Genomic DNA, 21,404 nt, shown 5'->3' on the forward strand with positions numbered 1-21,404 from the left:
TCGGGACAAGTGCCCAGGGCGGCAGAATTTTGAGGGCCGGCAAATCTCAAGATAGGAAATATTTTCAACGGTTATACTTATAAATTACCATGGGGAATGTTTACATGTCAAATATTAAGAGTAAAATTTGCTTTAATGAAGTAATTACGAAGATATCGTCGAACAGTTCGCAACATAAAAAGTCAGACGCGTCTTTCGATGAAAACGGCACGCTCATATACATCTTTAGATTTCTATAGCTGTCAGATCGTTTTTCGAAACACTTAAATAATATTTTCATTGTCTACATGATCAAACAAGTCTGTAATTAAAAATCCGTCTCTATTTTGCAATTGTATTAAATGACAAAACATTTTACATCTTTCAATTCTTAATAAAAAGTATTTTTCTCCTGTTATTTTATATATTTTTTGTTGTAACCCCCCTTCGTGATAAAAAAAAAGACGAAAGCAAATTAGATTTAATTGGAAACAAATTAATTTCTAAAATAAGGATTTTACTAGTATTTCAATATTTTAGTTTTAAATAATATGCAATCTAATATTCAAATTGATCTAGCAACCGCACTTGTCAGGATAATAAAACATCTATAAACACCTTAAAAAAAAAGAATGATAAGCTAGGATGTTGTATTACCATAGAGGTCAGATACAGAGTTTTTCTTTAACTACAGTAGTACGGCACGTTATTAAATAAGTAGTGTTACAGATTTGTGAGTTCTTCTTTCAAGTTCTTCAAAAGTTATGTCAGTTTTTTCTCAAAGTTAATTTTGGTTAAAAAAGAAACGTTTGACTTTTAAAGATGAAATAGAAAATAATAATAAATTAGAAAGATGGAATAAAAAAATTATTCATTCAGCTTATTACAGATCGTATGAAGCAAGAAATAGATCGAACGATAAAATATATGTTTATTTACATACAAGTATTTTTATCTGTAGAAACTTAAATAGAATTTGCTACTTTTAGATCGTTATTAATAAGGCACAGTTCACAGGCCACAAATATAATCTTGTCACTTTTTACTGTTTATTTTGCTACTCTTGTTTTGCAGAAAACATAATAATATGCACATCTGTGATATAAACGTAAATGTACAAAATAAATCTGTTGACCAGCAACAAATAACAAACCTCATCATACGATTTTACCTAACCCTAACTTCGCAAGCTAAAATCACCTAAAAAAAAAGGGCACAATAAGAAATAAGTAATTTTTTTACAAAGGATGTGGAACAAATGAATAGTGGTTACATATGCAATTTTGAATAAAAAATGATGATAAAATGTAAAATTAAAGAAGTACCTATCTAAATTTAGTGTTGGTATTTGGGTTTTTTAGTCGTTGTTGTAGTGTCAAAAAGTGAATGTATTTCGGTGCAACTATTTGAAGTGTTTTTACATTTGAAAGTGGTGTTTATTCTTTTTGAGAGGCGAAAACAGTGTCATCCTGCCTTTTATTAGTAACTCCACTTTATTACCTACTATTATTGTATGAAATATGAGATAATTAACCGAAAGTGAAATAATCGAAATCTTGAGCATGATTGGATTCGGAGATATGTCGCGTACTCAAAAAGCTGGTCGGGGTTCAATAAATGAAGGAGATCAGCTTAACGTTCTGCTAACGGTCCAAGATACTTCCAAAGCGACAATCACAGGTACGGCTTCTAATGTTAATTTATCGCGATCTACTATGCATAAAGTATTGAAAGAAGCAAACCCCATCCATATAAAATATTCTTAATTCAAGAGCTATCGGAAGATTATTTTGACCGCCGAAATGAATTTGGTGAGCAAATGCAGCAATTATGTAATAACAACAATAATTTTGTAAAATGGATAATATTTTCTGACGAAGCAACGTTTACTCTAAACGGTCATGTGAACAGATAGAATTGTCTATACTGAGCGACTAAAAAACCTCATTGGCTTACAGCATGTCATAGACAATATCCTTAAAAAGTCAATGTGTGGTACGGTATAGTGGAAGGAAGAGTTTTAGGACCTCGCCACACTATGCTTTACCCATTCGCAATTATTCAAATTTAAATTCAAAATGGTTTATTTGTCAAAATATACAGTTTTATAGGTCAATAAAGATTACAAATAAAAAAAATACATATACTGACAAATAGGACTATCCTCTCAATTATAAAACCGTTTTTCCTTAATAAGTACAGGCAAAGAAGGGACAAAAAAGCCCTTTATAATTTACAGAAACAATTTATATGTATATAAAGATATACAATTAATTAATTTAAGATTTTAAAACAGGCAGCGGCAGTGCGACAACGGACGAGCGCAAGGAAAGAGAATAGACGAGCCGAAAAAAAGGCTCTAAAAAATACCCCCCCGATGCGTGCATCGGCCTAGACTATTAAACAATATTTTTTGTGTGTAATTCAAAAGAGCTGTCAAATATAATGCCTAAATTTTTTGCCTCGGAAACAACCCAAATTGAAATATTATTATTGAAGTATATAGGGTTTAAGGATAAGTTGTGCTCGAGCCTTTGCCTTATATTAAAGTTGGAGCACATAATAAGAATTTTAGATTTTGTGGCATTAAGCTTAAGATTATGATTTTCTGCATATTTATGTATACTAGTTAAATCACTATTAAAATTTTGATAGAATAGATTTAAATTATTAATGTGAATTGAGACTTGTGATTGTGACTTGAGGAACTCTTTAGTTAAAAGGTGGAAATGATGATTAATGTTTTTTAGACTGCCGAACCACCATAACACAACTTTCTCTATTACGCAAATAATCCTTGAAAAGGTAACACTGCTCTTTGAAATACCAATATTTTTTAATTTCGCCAATAACATATCATGGTTAATGGTGTCAAAAGCCCTACTAAAGTCCAAGACGGTCATACATGTTAGCTGGCCATTCTCCTCAATTAACCTAATATCATTTAAAATACCCACCAAACTTGTAGGTTTTTTTGGAATGGGTTTAATAATTGCCCTTTCCCCACATTTGGAGACTTTTGTTGAAGAATACATTCGTTAATAATATGCAATAAAGGACCTAAGCAAAAAGGCAAATACAATTTTATATTTTTTATAGAAATACCATCGATTCCCGCTGCATTCGACTTAATAGTTGAGATTATTTTAAATCATATTGTGTTGGTCCAAGAGCTGGAAATTAAGTTTTATATTATTTTTGGTATAATTTTGATAAAATTCAATACATTCTTTACTTGCAGTATCAGGTAGGGTGGAAACAATATTAAAAAAATTCCCAATATATGTTGGATTTAATATGTTAGTAGGTAGATCGTTGATTTTTTGATATTTGATTTTGATTTTTTTTTTTGCTTTAGTTAAGAACAGTTTATCTGCTACTCTCCAAAATTCTTGTGCTTTTTTGTTTGATAATTGATTAAAAAATTTATTTTTTTCTCGTCTTATTTTGTGTAATTTCTTAGCTTTTTAGAATATTCAAAATGAGACTGAAATTTACTTTTTAGATATTTTTTACGAGCACAATCACGTAATTTGATAAGAGTTTTTATATTTTCGTTTATCCATGGACAGTATATTTTCTCTTTAATAATTTAATTTTTAGTCGGAGCACATGTAATTAAAAGCTGTAAAATATGTTCATTAACAAACTGCACTTATTACTGTCATTAATATCTATAAGGCGGTACATCTGATCCCAATTTATAAGCAAACCATCGTTCATAAAATTTTCTTTTTTTTTTAAAGATTTTTTTTTAAACTTTTATGTTATCATATTGCGATATTGAATAAATCATATTATGATCCGTGATTGTTTTTGCTATGGCAAGCAACTCAGAGTTTAGTGACACCAAATCATTACTGCAAATTATATAATCAATAAGGGTACCATCACCAGTGTTCATGTTATTTCTTGTTGGTTCTGTAATACGCTGTGAAAAAGTAAAATACTCCAAAATAAGTTTTAATCTATTTGAGTATGTATTTTGTTTTAAAAAATCAATATTGAAGTCGCCTGTTATAATTACATAATCAAAATTTAAAGTTAATGAAGCCTTTTTTACGTAATATCGATTCAGAACATAAGTGCAGTGAAGATAAAAAATGTCAACAAAGAAAAATTTTTTACAACCCACACAATCAGCATACGAAGTTATACACAGCTAGATGTGCCAAGAGCACTACGGCTAAAGAGTCCCTGTCATTGAAAAAATATATTAACTTCTGAATGATTTGTTTCAAACCTTTACCGCAAAAATTAACTGCTTTCACCTCCATTCATTGCACGAGTGTAGGATACATCAGTCCTACCATCTGAAGTATGCTAACATGACTGCAGGCTATTTTATATGCGAAAATTCTTTTCTGATAATAAACAACACTTGTAAAATAATACACATTGATTCTTTCAATAATTGTAGTAGTTATTCTTAATTTTTTTATTTCCTGTAGATTAAATTAAGGTGTCCACAATTGGACCAAGAAAACAAATTGGCCAAAAATGACCACTTTACTTTTAATGTATTTTTTAGAGTAATTTGATAGCCTATTGACGTACTACCCTTCCTAATCACCACTGAAACTTTAGTAGTATTCAACGGCATGACTCACCTGATCGGATGTTTTTGGATTGAGTCAGGCAATCAGCACTTCTTTAATATATTTCTCGGGGCGAGATAACAAAAAGAGAATAGATATATTCGCTCGACTCGAAGTGATAAGACTTGCATAAATTAAGAATTATTATTTATTCAAAAGTTATTGTTTGGGATATTTGTAAATATAATTATTATTGGGAGATTGTGGCTTTATTCCTACATCGCTTCAACATGGAAAATTTATTCAAGACTTTGCACGCAAAACAGCCCTTCTTACAAAGCTTTTAAAAAAACATTGTAAATGGAAATGGACAGAAAATCATGAATTCATTTTTAGTGAGTTAAGAAATCAAATATGTTCCAAACCAATATAGGCCTTTTTTAACCCACAATTACCAATAACTGTATATACTGATGCAAGCCGAGATGGTTACGCTGTTATTTTAACACAAAAACATGATAATTTGGAACACCCTGTAGCATTTTTCAGCAAACAAACAACCGATACTGAAAAAAACTACCATTCTTTTGAGCTGGAACTATTACCAATAGTCAAAACTCTGGAAAAATTTAGATACTATTTAACAGGGCACGTTTTTACAATTTTTACTGACTGTAACGCGGTTAAAAACGCTTGGAGCAAACAGACAATCGTACCTCGAATTGCTCCGGGAACCGGGAACACAAATGCAGCACGTAGATGTATTAAGTCGCAATTTTATTGAAAGTAGTAACAGACTATTAGAAAACATTTTAGTTATTTCTGAAAACGACTTTTTAAGAGAAGCTCAAGATTTAGATGATAGTATTAAAGATATTAAGAACACACTACTAAGCGGTGACGTAGATAATAATAAAGATATATTTAATAATTATGACTTGCATGGTAAAAGTTTTTAAATTAACCCCATTTGGACGAAGATCTAAATCCGGACGAAGTTGGTAGTACCAAAAAGTTGTCGTTGGCAAATTGTCAAAGCTAATCATGACGATATTGGTCATTTTGGTTTTGATAAAACTATTGAGAGAATAAAAAAATTCTATTGGTTCCCAAAGATGAATAGGTTCGTAAAAAAATATATAAGTGCATGTTTATATCATAAGGACTTAAGTGGAAAAAACCTGGATATTTTCACTCAATTCCCAAGTATCTGAGACCTCACCACACAATTCATCTAGACCACCTAGGCCCATTTGTATACGGATTATTACTGATGCGGGTACTGCCTTCACTTCAAGAGAATTTAAAGAATATTGCGATAGAAAAGGCATTAAGCTGTTCACAACAGCTGTTGGACTTCCTCGAGGTAATGGTCAAGTAGAACGCGTGAACAAGACCATACTGGAGGCTCTGGCTACATCAACTGCTAGTACAACGAAAAACGAGTGCAAAATACTACAAATTGAACAAGGAATAAATAGCATGAAACACCGCATATTTCAACACTCACCCGCAGAGCTACTACTCGGTTATCCACTTAAAACTGACACTGACATTTACAATGTATTGGACGAAGAGATTATAGATGTCACAAAGATCCGGAAGCAAGCGGCCAAAAATCTCGAAAAAAACAGAGTCAGGCAAAACTAATCGTTTAATGAACATCGAACACTACCAAAATTTTATTCAGTGGGAGATGTCGTACTCGTACAAAAGTAACAAGCTTTCCGGCAAACAATGAAAGTAAAAAGTTACTTCCCAAATATAGAGGCGCTTTCAAAGTCATCGAGGTTTTACGTAACGACCGCTATCGAGTAAAGGAGGATATTCACTTAGAACGATCCAGTAGACCTTACACTATTGTGGTTGGATTAGAGCAAATGAAGCCTTTTACTCTTCAGGAAAAATAATGTCTCAGGTAGGCAAAGATACTACTACTCTCTCTTCAAAAAGTGACACTTAGTGAAGATCGTTAACATATTTGGTAAAATAGTAGCCCTCTTAGGCAAAACAGTCGCCCTCTTTGGAAAAATAGTAGCCCTCTTAGGCAAAACAGTCGTCCTCTTTGGTAAAGTAGTAACTTTACCAAATTTATAGAAACAGCCGCTCTCTTCGGTAAAATAGTAGCCCTCCCAGGCAAAATAGTAACTCTGCTAATCAGACTAAATTATAAAAAAAAGGAAAAAAAATGTTTTAATTCCAGGTACTCTTTATCTTTTGAGGACGAAAGAAGATCAGGATGGCCGTGACGTACTAGAACTACCCTTCTACCCTAGTTCTACCCTTCCTAACCCACCACTGAAACTTAAGTATTCAATGGCATGACTCACCTGATCGGATGTTTTTGGAATGACTCAGGCAATCGGCACAATTCTTTAATATATTTCGCAGGGCGAGATAACAAAAAGAGAATAGATATATTCGCTTCACTCGAAGTGATAAGACTTGCATAAATTAAGAATTATTATTTATTCAAAAGTTATTGTTTGGGATATTTGTAAATATAATTGTTATTGGAAGATTGTGGCTTTATTCCTACATCGCTTAAACGCTCAGACTACACTATTGTCAATAGCCTGTTTCATTTATTTGCAGCAAATACAAATAAAATTTGCTTGTAAATTAAATGCGTCCATATCAATTCATTTCAATGCTGTATAGATAAATATAACAAAAAAAGGATATCATAAAATTTTATTAGTAATATTTATATTATATTGAGCTTTTGTTCTACAAAGTGATACTTGTCAAAATTTTATATTTAGAAATGTGCAATTTAATTTTTACTTCCTTGCTAATATCAAATATACTCTCTAACCTATATTTGTCTAACTGTCGTTAAATTTCAAAATTTTGAGATCACAAATGATCTAAAAATGATATGATGCCAAAATTTAATAGAAGTATGTAGAACCACTTAAAAGTTACAGCCTAAAATGTAACTCACTCGGTACCTTAAGACTCCCATCTACATACATTAGGCAGTACCTTAAGAAGTAAAATTTAAACTGTCGTATTTTGTACACTTCCAAAAGCTTACATATATTTGAATATCAGATATTCTCTAAGTCGATAAATTCTTTAAACAAATTAAACCAATTTAAATTATTGCTTCGGTTATTGGTATACTTAGTCAAAATTCGACATATTCTAATTTATGATAATTAAAAAGATTTTGTTCAACAAAAATCAAAATAATATTAATAAAATACTCATGGAATATTTTTTGTTTACCTTGATCGTGGTAATACACCCAGCCAATGCTAATATATTACAAAGCATGTGGTAAGAGTCCATAAGCAGGGTCAGTGCATGCGTGAGGTGGCTTACAATTAACTCAGTTATGAAAAACAAAATAGTCAAAATGAGAACCACGTAAAGCTGTACGGGCTGCATTTTTCTGAAGAAATCCTTCACAGGCATTATGGATAAGTTTATTTTCTTGCTTCGTTTCTGAAAATAAATAAATAAGAGTTTGAAAAGATATAATAAGCAATGGGGACTAAAATAAATTTTATAGAAACGTATTTACGGAATAATAACTTTGCTAAAAATAAATCTATTACATTATGACATACAGGAGAGAGCTTAATTTTGCGTTCAATAAAGTTTTGTCAATCACATCTCACTTCCAGCTAACCTAAATTTAATATATCAAGTAGGACCTCCAGCAGCATAAAATGGTCTATTTAATTATACCAGTGAAAGCTAAATAGGTCGACATACAAACGAATAGTAAACAAAATTATGTGATATCAATAGATATCGTAATGACCTCAAATTTTGTAAAAATACTAATGTTCATATATAAATTCGTATAGTAAAACCTATAAATAATTAGGGTGTACAAAAAATAAACAGTTTCTTCAGTTAAAATTAGTTAAAATTAAATGACTAAACTCTGATGCGCAGTTACAATTCCTTTTCTTACACATATTTTTAATAGATTCAATCTGTATGGCCAATTCCCTAGTCAGTGAAAAAGATTTGTCATTCTTCCTCTGCCCAAAAATAATAAATTAGTAATGTTTCCTAACTTATTTATTTGACTTATTGTTCTTAGATTCAAAAAAAAATATTGACCAAGTGACTAGTTATCTCAAGTGCTACACTTTGTTAAGTCTTTGAGTTCTTTAGGATTTTCTTTATCGCCTATTAATTTTTTTTGAAAGTTATCTATTAGGTAGAATACAGTTTGTGCGTTTTGAGGGTGAAAAATCTTCTATTATCAATTATTGTATAGTATAACGATACGCGGGTAACACCTATATCTATATGAGTTATTCTAAAGGAAATGTAGGCTATTCTTCGATTGACCGAGCGTTTAGTAGTAGGTAAATATTTAAAAAATATTGGGTTGCGACAAAATCCGAGGAGCCAGTCCTAATATACGTTGGTTCTGGTCATAAGTGGGCATCGAATAATTTGGCTATTCATGTATCTCAACTTCAATTTTGATCGTGAGTGAATGTAAGAATCTCTGCATTATCTTGATTCTACTTCGAATTCGTAGCCAGTTACCAAGAAACCTTTAAAGGTCACATATGTCATTGCGAAATCTGTACAAAAATTAAAGATGTGCTCGGACTACAATTGAGAAAGGTTTTGTGAGAGAACCAGGATCTCTCATATACTGCATATTGTAATTTTGTATATGGGCCAACCCTGGAAGTAAGATAAAAATATAAGGACTCGTGATCATGTCAGATAGAAGTTACCTGCACTGCGTAGTTGAATATGCAGAATCAAAAGACAGTACATTTGTCATGGTTTCTTCACGGAATCTTCTCTAGTGAAAAAGCCTCAGTACCTTGGAGAGCGTTTAAGTTTTAGATTTTATCTTGGCATATAATTAGATACGAATATATATATTCGTGAGTAGATATATATATAATATATATATATATATATATATATATATATATATATATATATATATTATATAATAATATATATATATATATATAATATAGATATATATATAATATATATATATATATATATATATATATTATATATATATCTACTCATATATATATATTCAAATAAATGCCAAAATACCCTTCTAATTTTACCAAAACATGGAACAATTATATTTCGACGTAGCTTTTCTTTTCTGGCGTCGATAACAATTTGCTTTATAAAAAAATTCAAAATTTTAGTTTGTCAAAAAGTATCAAGGTTTTAAATTGAATTTTATAAACTTTTCTGCGAACTGAGAATTGTCGACTATATGTTCCAATTCTACATATTCTTTTTACATATATACTTTCTACATATTTTTTTTGTTCACACCTATGTATTTTCTAAGGACATTTGCAATTTTTAAAATTGACTTTGTTTTTAACTAGGATTGTTTATGAAATTGTTATTATAGTACTGTTGATTTATATTATTGTAACGATATTGACAACGTAGCAAATATCAGCTGTGTTTCGTTATTCTGGGATTATCGTGGTGACAGAAAAGGGCACACCGTATGATATCTCTGTAGGGGCGTGGAAGGTTATTGAATCTTCTGGAACCATGGTCCGCCGAGTACATAAGGAACCCGCGCCGCTGGGAGACCAGTTCGGAAGGCGGAACATTGGCTCGATAAATAAATCGACATAAATAGCAGTTAATCAATACCTCAATAAATATTTATAGTAGTAATCATGTTTATTTAGTGTGTACTTGTAAAATAAATCAGTTGACTATTTTGGTGCTTCTAGTATTTTAATTCACACTTAACGAATCGTAACGAACGCTACAATATGCTCAACTAAACAAACAGCTTTGGTTACCCTTCGCCGGCATTAATAAAGACCGTTTTATTATTATTATTATTATTCCCGATATGAATAATAAAATATGTCCGCTAATACCTGTACATTTTCGACCATTTCAATCTTTTGTTATATCATCATCCAGATTTTCAGGTAGAATTTTAAATTTTACTTGTTAAATACCCTAATGGAAAAGTATACTATAGACGTTGATTGAATATTTGGGAAGATACGCAATCCTGTGTTAAAAAGTGTACCCAGTCGACTATCGGATTGCCGTTCACTTTCGTGCACCGCGTGGTGCTGCCGCAAAGCGTCAAATCTAGGAACGATTTATTTTAGCTGCGTGGACTTGGCTTTTGGCTTCTTTGAGTCAGGCTTTCAACAACGCTGGAATCTCCGGTTACGCGGCCGTGTTGGATATTTTTTTAAGATATGGGATGATGCTGCCAACTATGTTTTTAGTATTTTTTTTTGAACATACAGCACGGTGTCATTTATATGGTGGTCAAGTGATAAGTGATATACTTAAGGGTGGAGGCATATTGAAATTTCTTAAAAGTTAAATTTTAAAAACAAATAATTACTTAAAAATTAATACAAAAATATATATAAAAAGCTATTTTTAAAAAATTACCAACAAAGTTTAATATAAGTTATAATTCCAACAAACATTATGTTTCCTCCATTTTGTGTTCAAGAGGGTCAAGTTTTTAAATAAAAAGCCCGTTGCACTTAATTAACTAAAAACTAATATACAAAAAATATGTGGAACAAATTTTAAGATATAAGTAGGTTTCACGTAAATATTATAAAGAATAATTGAAATAATTCATAAGACTTAATACCGATGGTAATATAACTTCTTGATCAATAATTTTTTGTAAAAAGTAACCTATTTTGTCACGTGATTCAATATCTGAAAAATTGTGCAGGGTAGTGAGATCTGTAAAGTAAGGGGTTGTGAGTGAGGATGTTAATAGAAATAAAAAATAGGCCACATTTTAAGTTTTAAGCGACACAGGAAAATTCTCAGTTACCAGTTGTTACAACTATACTTAAAACTATAAAAAGATACCTAGTAACAAAAAAAAACATTTTGTTTAAAGACCCCGCATCACGGTTATACAGGACGTCAATAGAGGTGGTATAATTAGAGGACAGTTAAGCAATATAGTGTCCTTTTATAATAAAGTCTAAATACTTCCTAAATTTTGCAAAAAACTGAAATTTGGCAAAATCATTTTTTTTTCTGGCGTTATTTCAAAATATATGACAAAAGTATTTATTAAATGAATAAATTATTGTGACCACTTTTCCTCGCCTATACGATAACACCTTTAAATTTAAAATACGACGTTCTGTCTTTAAAGAGCCATCATCAACTTGTTTTGTTTTTCTTTGTCGGCGCTATATTGACCATTTGCAGTTGACGACGCGGGAATCTTTGGGCGTCCGGCCGTTTTGTTATTTTTTTAAGACAAGGGCGATGATGATAACAGGGCTTTTATTTATTTTGTTATTGCCGATATTTAAATGCGCTGTGATCTCGCATAAATAACTAGATAAATGTGGTGGTCAAGTAATGTATTGGAAGGTGCTATCTCTTACAACTTAAATTTTATTAACAAATAATTACTTACCAAAATCCTTTTTTGAGACAAAAATAAATAAATAAAAACAAAACAAAAATTCAATAAGCTTTTATTTATTAATTAGAAAATTAACAAAAATATTAAATAAAGGTGGTGATATAGGTAGGTTTAGTATAAAGAGTAAATTCAATAATTAAAGATTTAATATCTATATACGGTACTACAGTTTTTTAGAGTCAATAATTTTTTGCAAAAAGTAGCCCGTAATGTGATTTTTGACAATACGGGTTTGTGAAACCAGCCAATATCTCAAAAACTGTGTAGGGTAGTGAGATCTGTGAAGTACACTTTTTTTGGACAAAAATATTGAAAAACAGATACCTTTAACTGAAATTAATATAAAAATAAAATCGCAAAATTTAAAAGGTTTTAAATAAGGGTGTAACAACACTATAAAATATAGAAAATAGGCCACATTTTAATTTGCAATACAGGCAAACACTTAATTACTAATTCTTAAAACTAGAAAAAGTTAATAAGAAAAAAAACAAATATTTTGTTTAACAGTATGAAGGGTCTGATTGCGATTATACAGGATGTCCAAAGTAAGGATGAGCAGTAAATGGTTTAATTAGGCGAAAGTTGCGCAATATAAATGCAATGATTGAATAAATGGAATTTTAAAAATTGGAAAAATGCCAAATACTTCCTAATATTCAGAAAAAAGGTGAAATTTGGCAAAATGGTTTTTTATTTTTTTCTGGCGTTATTTGAAAATATAAAATAAAATCATTTATACATTGTTGTAAACACTTCCTCTCATTTACAAGTTAACATCTTTAACTTTTAAATACGACGTTCCTTCTTTAGAGAGTCATAATCAACTTTTTTTTTTCTTGTCGACGCCATATTGGCCACTTGCAGTTTTGAATAACCCTTTTAATTACTTTTTTAACGAGGTAATTTCTAGTGAGTAGTTGGAATCATCCCTATTAAATATTATATACCTCTCTCTCTTTTAAATACAATTTTGAATTTCAAAAAATTCAAAACATTCTTTATTCATAAATACATGGTACCTACTTGTTGACATGGTACTTCTATGATATAAAATAGGCACATTAATCGACATATTTACAACACATAATTTAAAAACAATACACAATAGTGGATTCAACATACTAGTATAAACACAAATTGTTTTTTCAATTTCAAAGCAAGACGACTTAAAAATTTTTTAGAGTAACATCACAAATTCTAACCTTTACATCTTTACTAAAAACTAATTATATACTATTGGCCTATTCCTAACTATCTTCAAAAAATTCTAATGCTATAAAAATACTTGCTTTTAAGAAGTTTCGTTAAGAACTTTTTAAAGCGAGGAGAACCTGTAAAGACTTTTATGACATTTGGAAAATGATTAAAAATTTTTATGCTCAAGTAAATAAGAGAATTCTTAGTTCACTTTTCGGGATGGGCATTGGAATATTGTATTCTTTCCTGATATTATAATGTTTTAAGGAGCCATTATTTTGAAGATACAATTTATATTTTTTATATATTAGGCAAGCAGACTCAACAATAAACAAGCAACACAAGGAAAGTATCTTTAAATAGGGGTCTGCATGTCCTGTGGAGATTTATGACACATATATTTAATGGCTCGTTTTTTAAAAACAAACATCGAGTCAAAAAGCCGTTTACTAATGCAACTCCAAAATGTTATTCAATACTGTAGGTATTTTTGTATAAAAGTAAGTTCCAACTTTCAACAAAAAAAAATAGACTTTTGCAGATATCAATCTCAGTTCATTTAAAACTACTCAATAGCATAACATCGTCTAGCCAGTTTTTGCCTCCTGACATATCTCCATAAAACTTAGGTTTATGATCGATAACAATTCCAAGAATCTGTTAAAATTATTCACTTCCAATTCTTTGTTGTGAATCATGAACTGCTCTGAACATTAAAAATTAACAATTTAGTCTTATCTATGTTTAAAGACCACAAATTAGCATCAAACCACTGTTTAATCATTAATAAATCTTTAGAAATTGTTCTTGTTAATGTGCTTTTATTATTGTCTGCCCATAAGATAGTGGTGTCATCTGCAAAAATAGTAAAGAATCCTCTTATCTGGAGAGACGCCAGGTCATTTATATACAATAGAAATAAAATAGGACCGAGAAACGAACCCTGCTTACTACACAAAGTTCAGACAAACTGCCATTTGGCCAAACAAACTTTTTTCTGTCTAACAAAACTAAATTTTAACCATTCTAGAGCAACTCCCCTAAACCCATATCTAGAAAGCTTACCGAGCAGTATTCCATGGTTGACACAGTCAAAGTCTTTAGAGAAGTCGCAGAATACCGCTGCAGCAAAGTGACCTTCTTCAAGCTCAAATATAATCTCTCCAGGAATGAAAACATTACTCGACATTCATTTAATATGTTATTTTTTTTAATTAGGAAAGCTACCATTCGTACTATAACCAGTTTCTCAATAACTTTAAAGGCTTTTAGGCTTTATTTTTATCTTTTTCATGAATGAATTTCATCATGAAAACAATTATTGAAAATACTTAAAACACTAAAGACCATAAACATACTATATTGATTTAAAATTTTCTTAAAGTAAAAAAAAGAAAAAGAGAAAATGGCTCTCATAGACATGAAGAGACAATATCTTTAAGAGTTTGGATTGATTTTTGTAGATAAAATAGATAATTTTCTGTGAGGTTTATAATTAGATTTTTTTAAAGATTTTCTAATAAGATTTTGAGATTCCCATTTTAGGTTGTTATAAATCAAAGTCTTAATTAATAAATGCAAAAATTTATCAATATGCTGTGGACATATGTTTGGTTTATTTATATTTATTTTATCTAGTAATATTTTATTAATTGACTTGCATATATTATTATTTACTTTTAGAGTATGATAAAGTTAATTAAAGGATTTTATTGTGTTTTGACATAAATTTGAAAAATTCTCTGATGGGTTTATTAGAGAAGATACATTATTTGATTTAGCAAAGCTTTTATTAATTAAAAATATTTCTTAAGAAACTCAGAACATTGTTTTTACATTTTCTTACATTATTGCACCCACGATACGCACACTGATTAATTTTGCCTAAAGGAGCCATTGTCTCACAAACTGAACACATTTACATATATCTATCTATTTGTGATTATGATATCCAACAAAATTTTTAACAACTACCAAATTTCAATACGGCAAACACGAACCTGTGCAAAAACTCTCCCACACGACTCAGGGATGATCGGCCGATTACTAATGAGAAGCGACGGACGAAATTATTTTCGCGCATACTGGAGAGAATCGCCATCTATTTTTCACGCATATTTGCGGTCACGCTTTAGCCCATAAGGTTGCGTATCTTCCCAAATATTCAATCAACGCTATAGACCAGGTAGGATATTTAATTGCATCATGTCTGCGAATTCAAAAAAAAATTGTATTTAGCCATTCGCACCGGTATCTCGATTTGGTCTACATGCCTCATCTACAACGATTTTCTTCGGTATTTTTTTTTTATTATAAACGGATTCCGATTTTTTAAACTTCTGTAGCAACTCCAGTACATATTTATAATACTTGGTGATTCTACAAGGGTACCGATCATTGAAGTCAATTGAGAAAAATAATTTCCAGTCTTTTGCATGTAATGTATACATGTATATATATGTATACTAATAATGTATACTAACGATTTTAATTTTCAACTAGGCATAATCATGACAAGGTTAATAATAATAATAATAATAATAAATATAAATAATAATAATAATAATAATTAACTTGTTCTTAAAAAGGTCACTTATTGCAATGTTTTTTTTCTTAACAGGCATCAACAAATTAAATAACAGCTAAAAGCAAAAAAAAATTAAAGAAATGAATGCATGCTGTCAGATTGCAAATAATTTTGCGAAGAATTTGAAACCAGGCTTATAATAATTAACGCAGTGCTCTTCAAAATTCTGAGTTCGAATCTCAGCTTCGGAATGGATTGATCAGGAGCCCTATGGGAGAATTAGATTTTCTCATTCCTAAAACATATTTTAAAAATATCTGCCTATTGGAAAAGTGTAGCAATTTTTTTCTAGGATCCATAGAAGAGGTATAATAATAAAAGAAAAAATCAAATCTGGTAAGAGTGTACATATAATGATAATAAATACTGAAATCATAAAAATCATAAATGACTGAAATGTATTAAAATATGCAAAGAAATAATAGGAAAAAAAATTAAAAGAAACCATTACCTATCAATTAAAGTTTTCTTAAAAACTTTTTTACCACGGTACTAATTTTTCTTACTAAGTTATACTACAAATTTAAGGATTAAAGATCTATAAATTTTATATATAAATCTTAAATTAGCCACTTCTATTGAAAAGGGCCAAAAAATCTTTGCCCAATATCGAAACCACCTAAAAAGGGTTTGTATTCAGGAAAATTCCCATTGTTATTTAATTATTATTCTTGTATCCTTCCACTACTATAAACCCCTTTTAAAATGTTCTATTATCGATTTCTTTTAAATCAATAATTTTCAATAGTATCCTTAATATCAAATTTTATAAGAATCGAGCTAAAAGCAAAAAAGTTGACTATCGTAATCCTAATTTATTGAAAATACAAAAGGCATCAAACCTGTTGGAGTATATATATTATTAATTATTAGCACCGCCCGTATATTACAAATACGACTATTATTCTCCTCTTATTTTTCCTCTTATATACCCTAAAACTTTAATACAGAACATATACAGGTTCCTCTTTGTATATGTATAACAAATATTTATTAGAAATATTTATTATTTCCAATAATATGTAGGTAAAACAATTTATTGTTTTATTATCATATTATTAATTTTTATGTAAAAAAATAGCCGCTATCAACCTGCCGAAAGGTTCAGACATCACAATCTCAAAGTTTGCGCATATTGTCAATATTATTTCGCGATTATTTCGACCCATTTTAAGCCTTTCACTTTCGAATATACAATTTCGATTCCAACCCAATTTATCAATTTCTTCCATTTGCTGAAATCCACGTGGAAACGTCAGTTGATCATAGGCAGTTCTAGATTCTAAAACAAAGAATTTATGACCAAGTGACTAGTTATCTCAAGTATTACTCTTTGTTTAGTTTTTGAGTTCTTTAGGATTTTCTCTATCGCCTGGTCATTTTTTAAGAGTAATCTATTAGGTAAAATACAGTTTGTGTGTTTTGAGCGGGAGAAATCTTCTATTATCAATTATTGAATGGTATAACGATACGCGGGTGACACCTATATCTAGATGAGTTATTCTAAAGGAAGTGTAGGCTATTCTTCGATTAACTTTATCTTGACTTTATTTACAGGTAGATTGGTCTAGCCTCGAAGCTCAAACCTCGTTTCTATGCTTTTATACGCTGCGGACGGTGAAATCCGTCTGCAGAGTCGGACTGATTGTTATCGGTTAGTTTTTTGGGGATTTCATAAGAAATGGTGCTTTACTAAAAAACTATAATATATAAATAAAAACGACTTTTAGTACATTATAGCCAGATAAATTGAGGGTGCCTACTACCTACAGTTTTTCTATGTTTAATAGATATCCTAGTATTAAACGTCAAGCAGTCAAAGTCAAAGCAGTGTAGAGCAAAAACTATTCTTGGTAGAAAGTTGTGGATTGTGTTGAAACATGAGATTTAAAAATTTTCTGAAATACTGAAAGTAAAACCCTAAATAGAAGTATATACTTCTATACTCCAAGCGGGACGCTCCCTGTCATTTCATGTTGCTATTTTAAGCTTTTAAATCATATGAATAAAGCAAAAACCATTTCCGTAAAAAATTCCTTTTTAGGCTTTATTATATCGAAAGAAAGGTTTCTATTTGTAAAAAATGGGTTTAATAAAAAAGAAACTACATTTACGTAGAAAAATACTCTTTAGTCCCTATTGATGCAAATAAAATGTTTATGCAGTACAGCGGGCTAAATACCTGAAGGTGCCGCGTTAAATTTTGAAAATTTTGAGCATTAAGTCAGACGAAAAATCCATTTCTGCATAGTTGATCTTAAAACGCGCCCCTTAAGAGCAGGTATCTATGGAGGCTTATTATGGCGGTGAATTCGCCTATCGGCAAATTTCACCCTTAAAATCTTCCCATCCTCCAACTCCCCGAAAAAAGTATTTCACAATTACGTGCCCTCGACCTTCACCTACAAAACGATGAAAACCTATAAAAAAATATAAAGAACTAAAGTTTAAGCAATTATGTCCGCCGAGGGCCGAAATTCCACCCAAAAAGAAGAATCTAAAGAAGAATTGCCCTTGAAGAAATACTAAACAAATTCTACTACCAGTGCTAATGCCACCCCAAATTAACACGAACTAGATTTCGCATTCAAATTGTAAATAAGAACGTTAACCTCCTTAATGCCTGATTCTTTGACTATCATGACCTACAGCCAAAATTGCCAATTCAACTTATAATTTTAATAGTGTCATTTTAATATAGACACTAAATTAAATTGCATTAATTGACATGTTTTACTTAAGTGCTTATTTGTCTTTGATGCTATAACAGTTAATTCAAAAATTATTTTAAAAAAAGCATTAAAAAAAGATCTCTCATGTTTTTTGTGTGGTCTAGGACTGTGAAATTAAGTACCACCAATTTTATAAATAAAAACTAAGCAAATTAAGAAGCAAAAAAAGCTGTACTTTTGATTAATTTATCCAAATACTAGTATAAATTACACCGCCTAATTACCATAAAATTGGATAAAGGATATTGGATAAAAGATCTAGAAAAAAAAATTTAATTCCCAATTTTAAAATACTTCAATCAATATAATTTTAAAGAAAGAGATTAGTACGGAATGTTAAATGGTGAATGTAAGGTTGATCGGAATACTCCGGCAGAAAAAAACAAGGATGCTACTTGCCGCCAGTGTTTCTGCTCTTATGCATTTTATTAAAGATTAATTTCTGAATGTACTGATAGAAATCAAATCTTGGATAAGTCAATGAATTTCTCTTAGATCAACAAAAGTTAATTGAAATATTTCTTTAATAAGATTTCGTGTATTAACTTCTGAACGAGAAACAACAACATATTTTAAAGAACATATACCAGGTACAATGTGTCATCTACTAATGTATTTATTTGTCAAAGCTGGGTACGGTCGACGTTTTTAAGAGCTCAAATTTATAAATGCACTTTTAAAAGTTTCACCTTTAGTTTATGCGAAGAAAAAAAAATTGGTTTGAGTTCGCGATCTGTTTACTATCTTGAGGGTACCTAAAGTTTTCAGCAGTGCAAAAATTATTAGCTTAACAGGGTTGTTGCTGGCAGAGTTGCAGGCTGAGAGAGTTTGGTTTATACGAGATTATGAATTAGGTCTGTAGTAGGATATTTTCCAATGACATACAGTTCTACCGATAGACTTAGCGTTTGGAATACAACTAGACTTTAGGGGAATCTTTGAGTTTTATGCAACTTTTTTTTGAAAAATTGATTGCAGCTTAATCTATCCAATATGAAATAGTTTGTCATATTCGTATTTAATTTTTTTTATATCATGAATCACTGCAGTATGCAAATAGCATGAAGGTGAAGGGTTACGTGTTGTTGATAGAGTAGCTAATTAGCATAAAAAATTACTTTAAAGCGAGAGTTTTAGCTGCTGTAAATAGATACAGCTAATATTTCCCTCTTGATGTGTAAACTACATATTATTTTACTAGTTAGATTTAATATTGAACCCTAGAACATCTTGGCTTTTTTTATATAAAAAATTTAGTACATAAATATTATAGAGACAGTAGAAGATACATTTGTACGATATTCTAGATTTATGATTAGTATTAACTTTGAGTAATACCACCGAGAAGCTATGGAAATAATATATACAAAAGACATATATGTGTTTTGACCTTTATTTTAGAGGTTATACTCATTTTAAAAAAAATAGTAACATTTAGTTGGAAAAGATTAGGATTTTTCCAAATTCTATGGCTAATTTCTTACCATGGGTTGTTAGACGAAATTTACAGAATCTTGTATAACTAAGTAATATTTTTAGTTTTATTTGCAACTTCTTTTTCAAAATTTCAAGAAATCAAAGTTTACTCTACACGACAATGCTAAAAACCTTTAAATTATGTTTATATATGATTTTTCAGTGTAATAAAGAATTATTGGATCGATTAACTACTTGTAAAATAAATAAGAATATAATAGAGAATAACGACTGCTTCACTATCTTATTATATGAAGTGAATGCCCTGATTTTAATAAGTTGATTCAAGATGTATAAGCTTAGAACTTTGAAAGGCTAGAATTAGTAAATAACAACTTTGTTTGAGTTCAGTATGTGCACTGGGGCAGGGGGGGTATTTTGTTTACATATTCATCGATTCTCTGTTGTTTTTTAAGTTTAGACGCATTTTCAAAACAGGAAATTTTCAGCTATATATCAAAATATATCATAATATTAATTTAATTTATTGTTGTTAATTTTGGATTAAAAATAAAAAGTAGAAATAGATATCTTATGAAAAGAGAGATTTACTATATTATATGAGAAATGTCTCATTCTAAGCGCAAAAATAACATCTTTAAAGCAAAAAAAAATTATTAAAATTCTTATTTCCAAAAACCGCCTCTAAAAAATTTGAAATGACAACACCGCGGGCATAACCTGATGTGATCTTGACAAAAGGCTTTGTGTTTACATCCGGAATTTGTGAAGTTCTGTGTTTTTTCTTTAGTTTTTGGTTGAAAAAGGAAAAAGATTAACTCATTTCAGTGTTTTTGGTAATTGTAAGAAAACTTTAATAAATATAAAATATTTAGTTTCCATAAAAACGGTTTTTATTAGATTTAATACCTTTACTCTAATGAAGTACGGTAAAAAATCACATACAGATTTTATAAACGGTAATGTTGTTTGTAATTTTAAGCATTAATTATTAATAATAAATATTTATCATGTAAATATTTTTTGACGACGTCGCTGGTAAAAATTACTTGTGTCTGTAGAATCAACAATGCAATCGATTGATGTTGCGATGGTGTTGCCTTTTTCCCTAACATTATCAATTTTAAAGCAGTCAACATTTCACTTTGAATGTTGACTGCTTTATACAATTTAAAGCTTTATAGAGTACCTTATTATATTTTATGAAAAAAATGCTTCATATTTTATTAAAGACGAAAAGTATTGTTTTCGTCTGCCAAAGTGACAAATTTTTATGATATTATAAAGTGTGTTTTTTTTTGCCATTTCTACATAAGCATTTGGCATCATTGTATAAGAGATGTTGTAAGCAAACAAACTGTCCATAGTTCAACGGTAATGCTAATTCTAGCCTTTCAATATATTAAGTGTATAAATATATCGTAGAAAAACTGTACCCGTATTGAATATAAGGAATTTAAAAATTGTAAACTGTCATAGTGTTTCAAATTGACCCTGCCAATATATTGCTA

At 30.1% G+C, this 21,404-nt stretch overlaps 1 protein-coding gene across 4 annotated transcripts in view; it reads right to left on the reverse strand.

Moving 5' to 3' along the window:
* Window positions 1–21,404, reverse strand: part of LOC126738167 (zinc transporter 1) — a 43,308-nt gene that overhangs the window by 12,084 nt on the left and 9,820 nt on the right. For all 4 annotated transcript variants that reach the window (XM_050443361.1, XM_050443364.1, XM_050443362.1 and 1 more), the window contains one exon: window positions 7,752–7,970. In XM_050443361.1, the coding sequence (XP_050299318.1) occupies window positions 7,752–7,940 (189 nt within the window). In that variant the 5' untranslated portion in view covers window positions 7,941–7,970. The remainder of the gene's footprint in view (window positions 1–7,751; window positions 7,971–21,404) is intronic.

The sequence above is a fragment of the Anthonomus grandis genome, chromosome 7 (genome assembly GCF_022605725.1).
Source record: "Anthonomus grandis grandis chromosome 7, icAntGran1.3, whole genome shotgun sequence".
Taxonomy (NCBI): domain Eukaryota; kingdom Metazoa; phylum Arthropoda; class Insecta; order Coleoptera; family Curculionidae; genus Anthonomus; species Anthonomus grandis.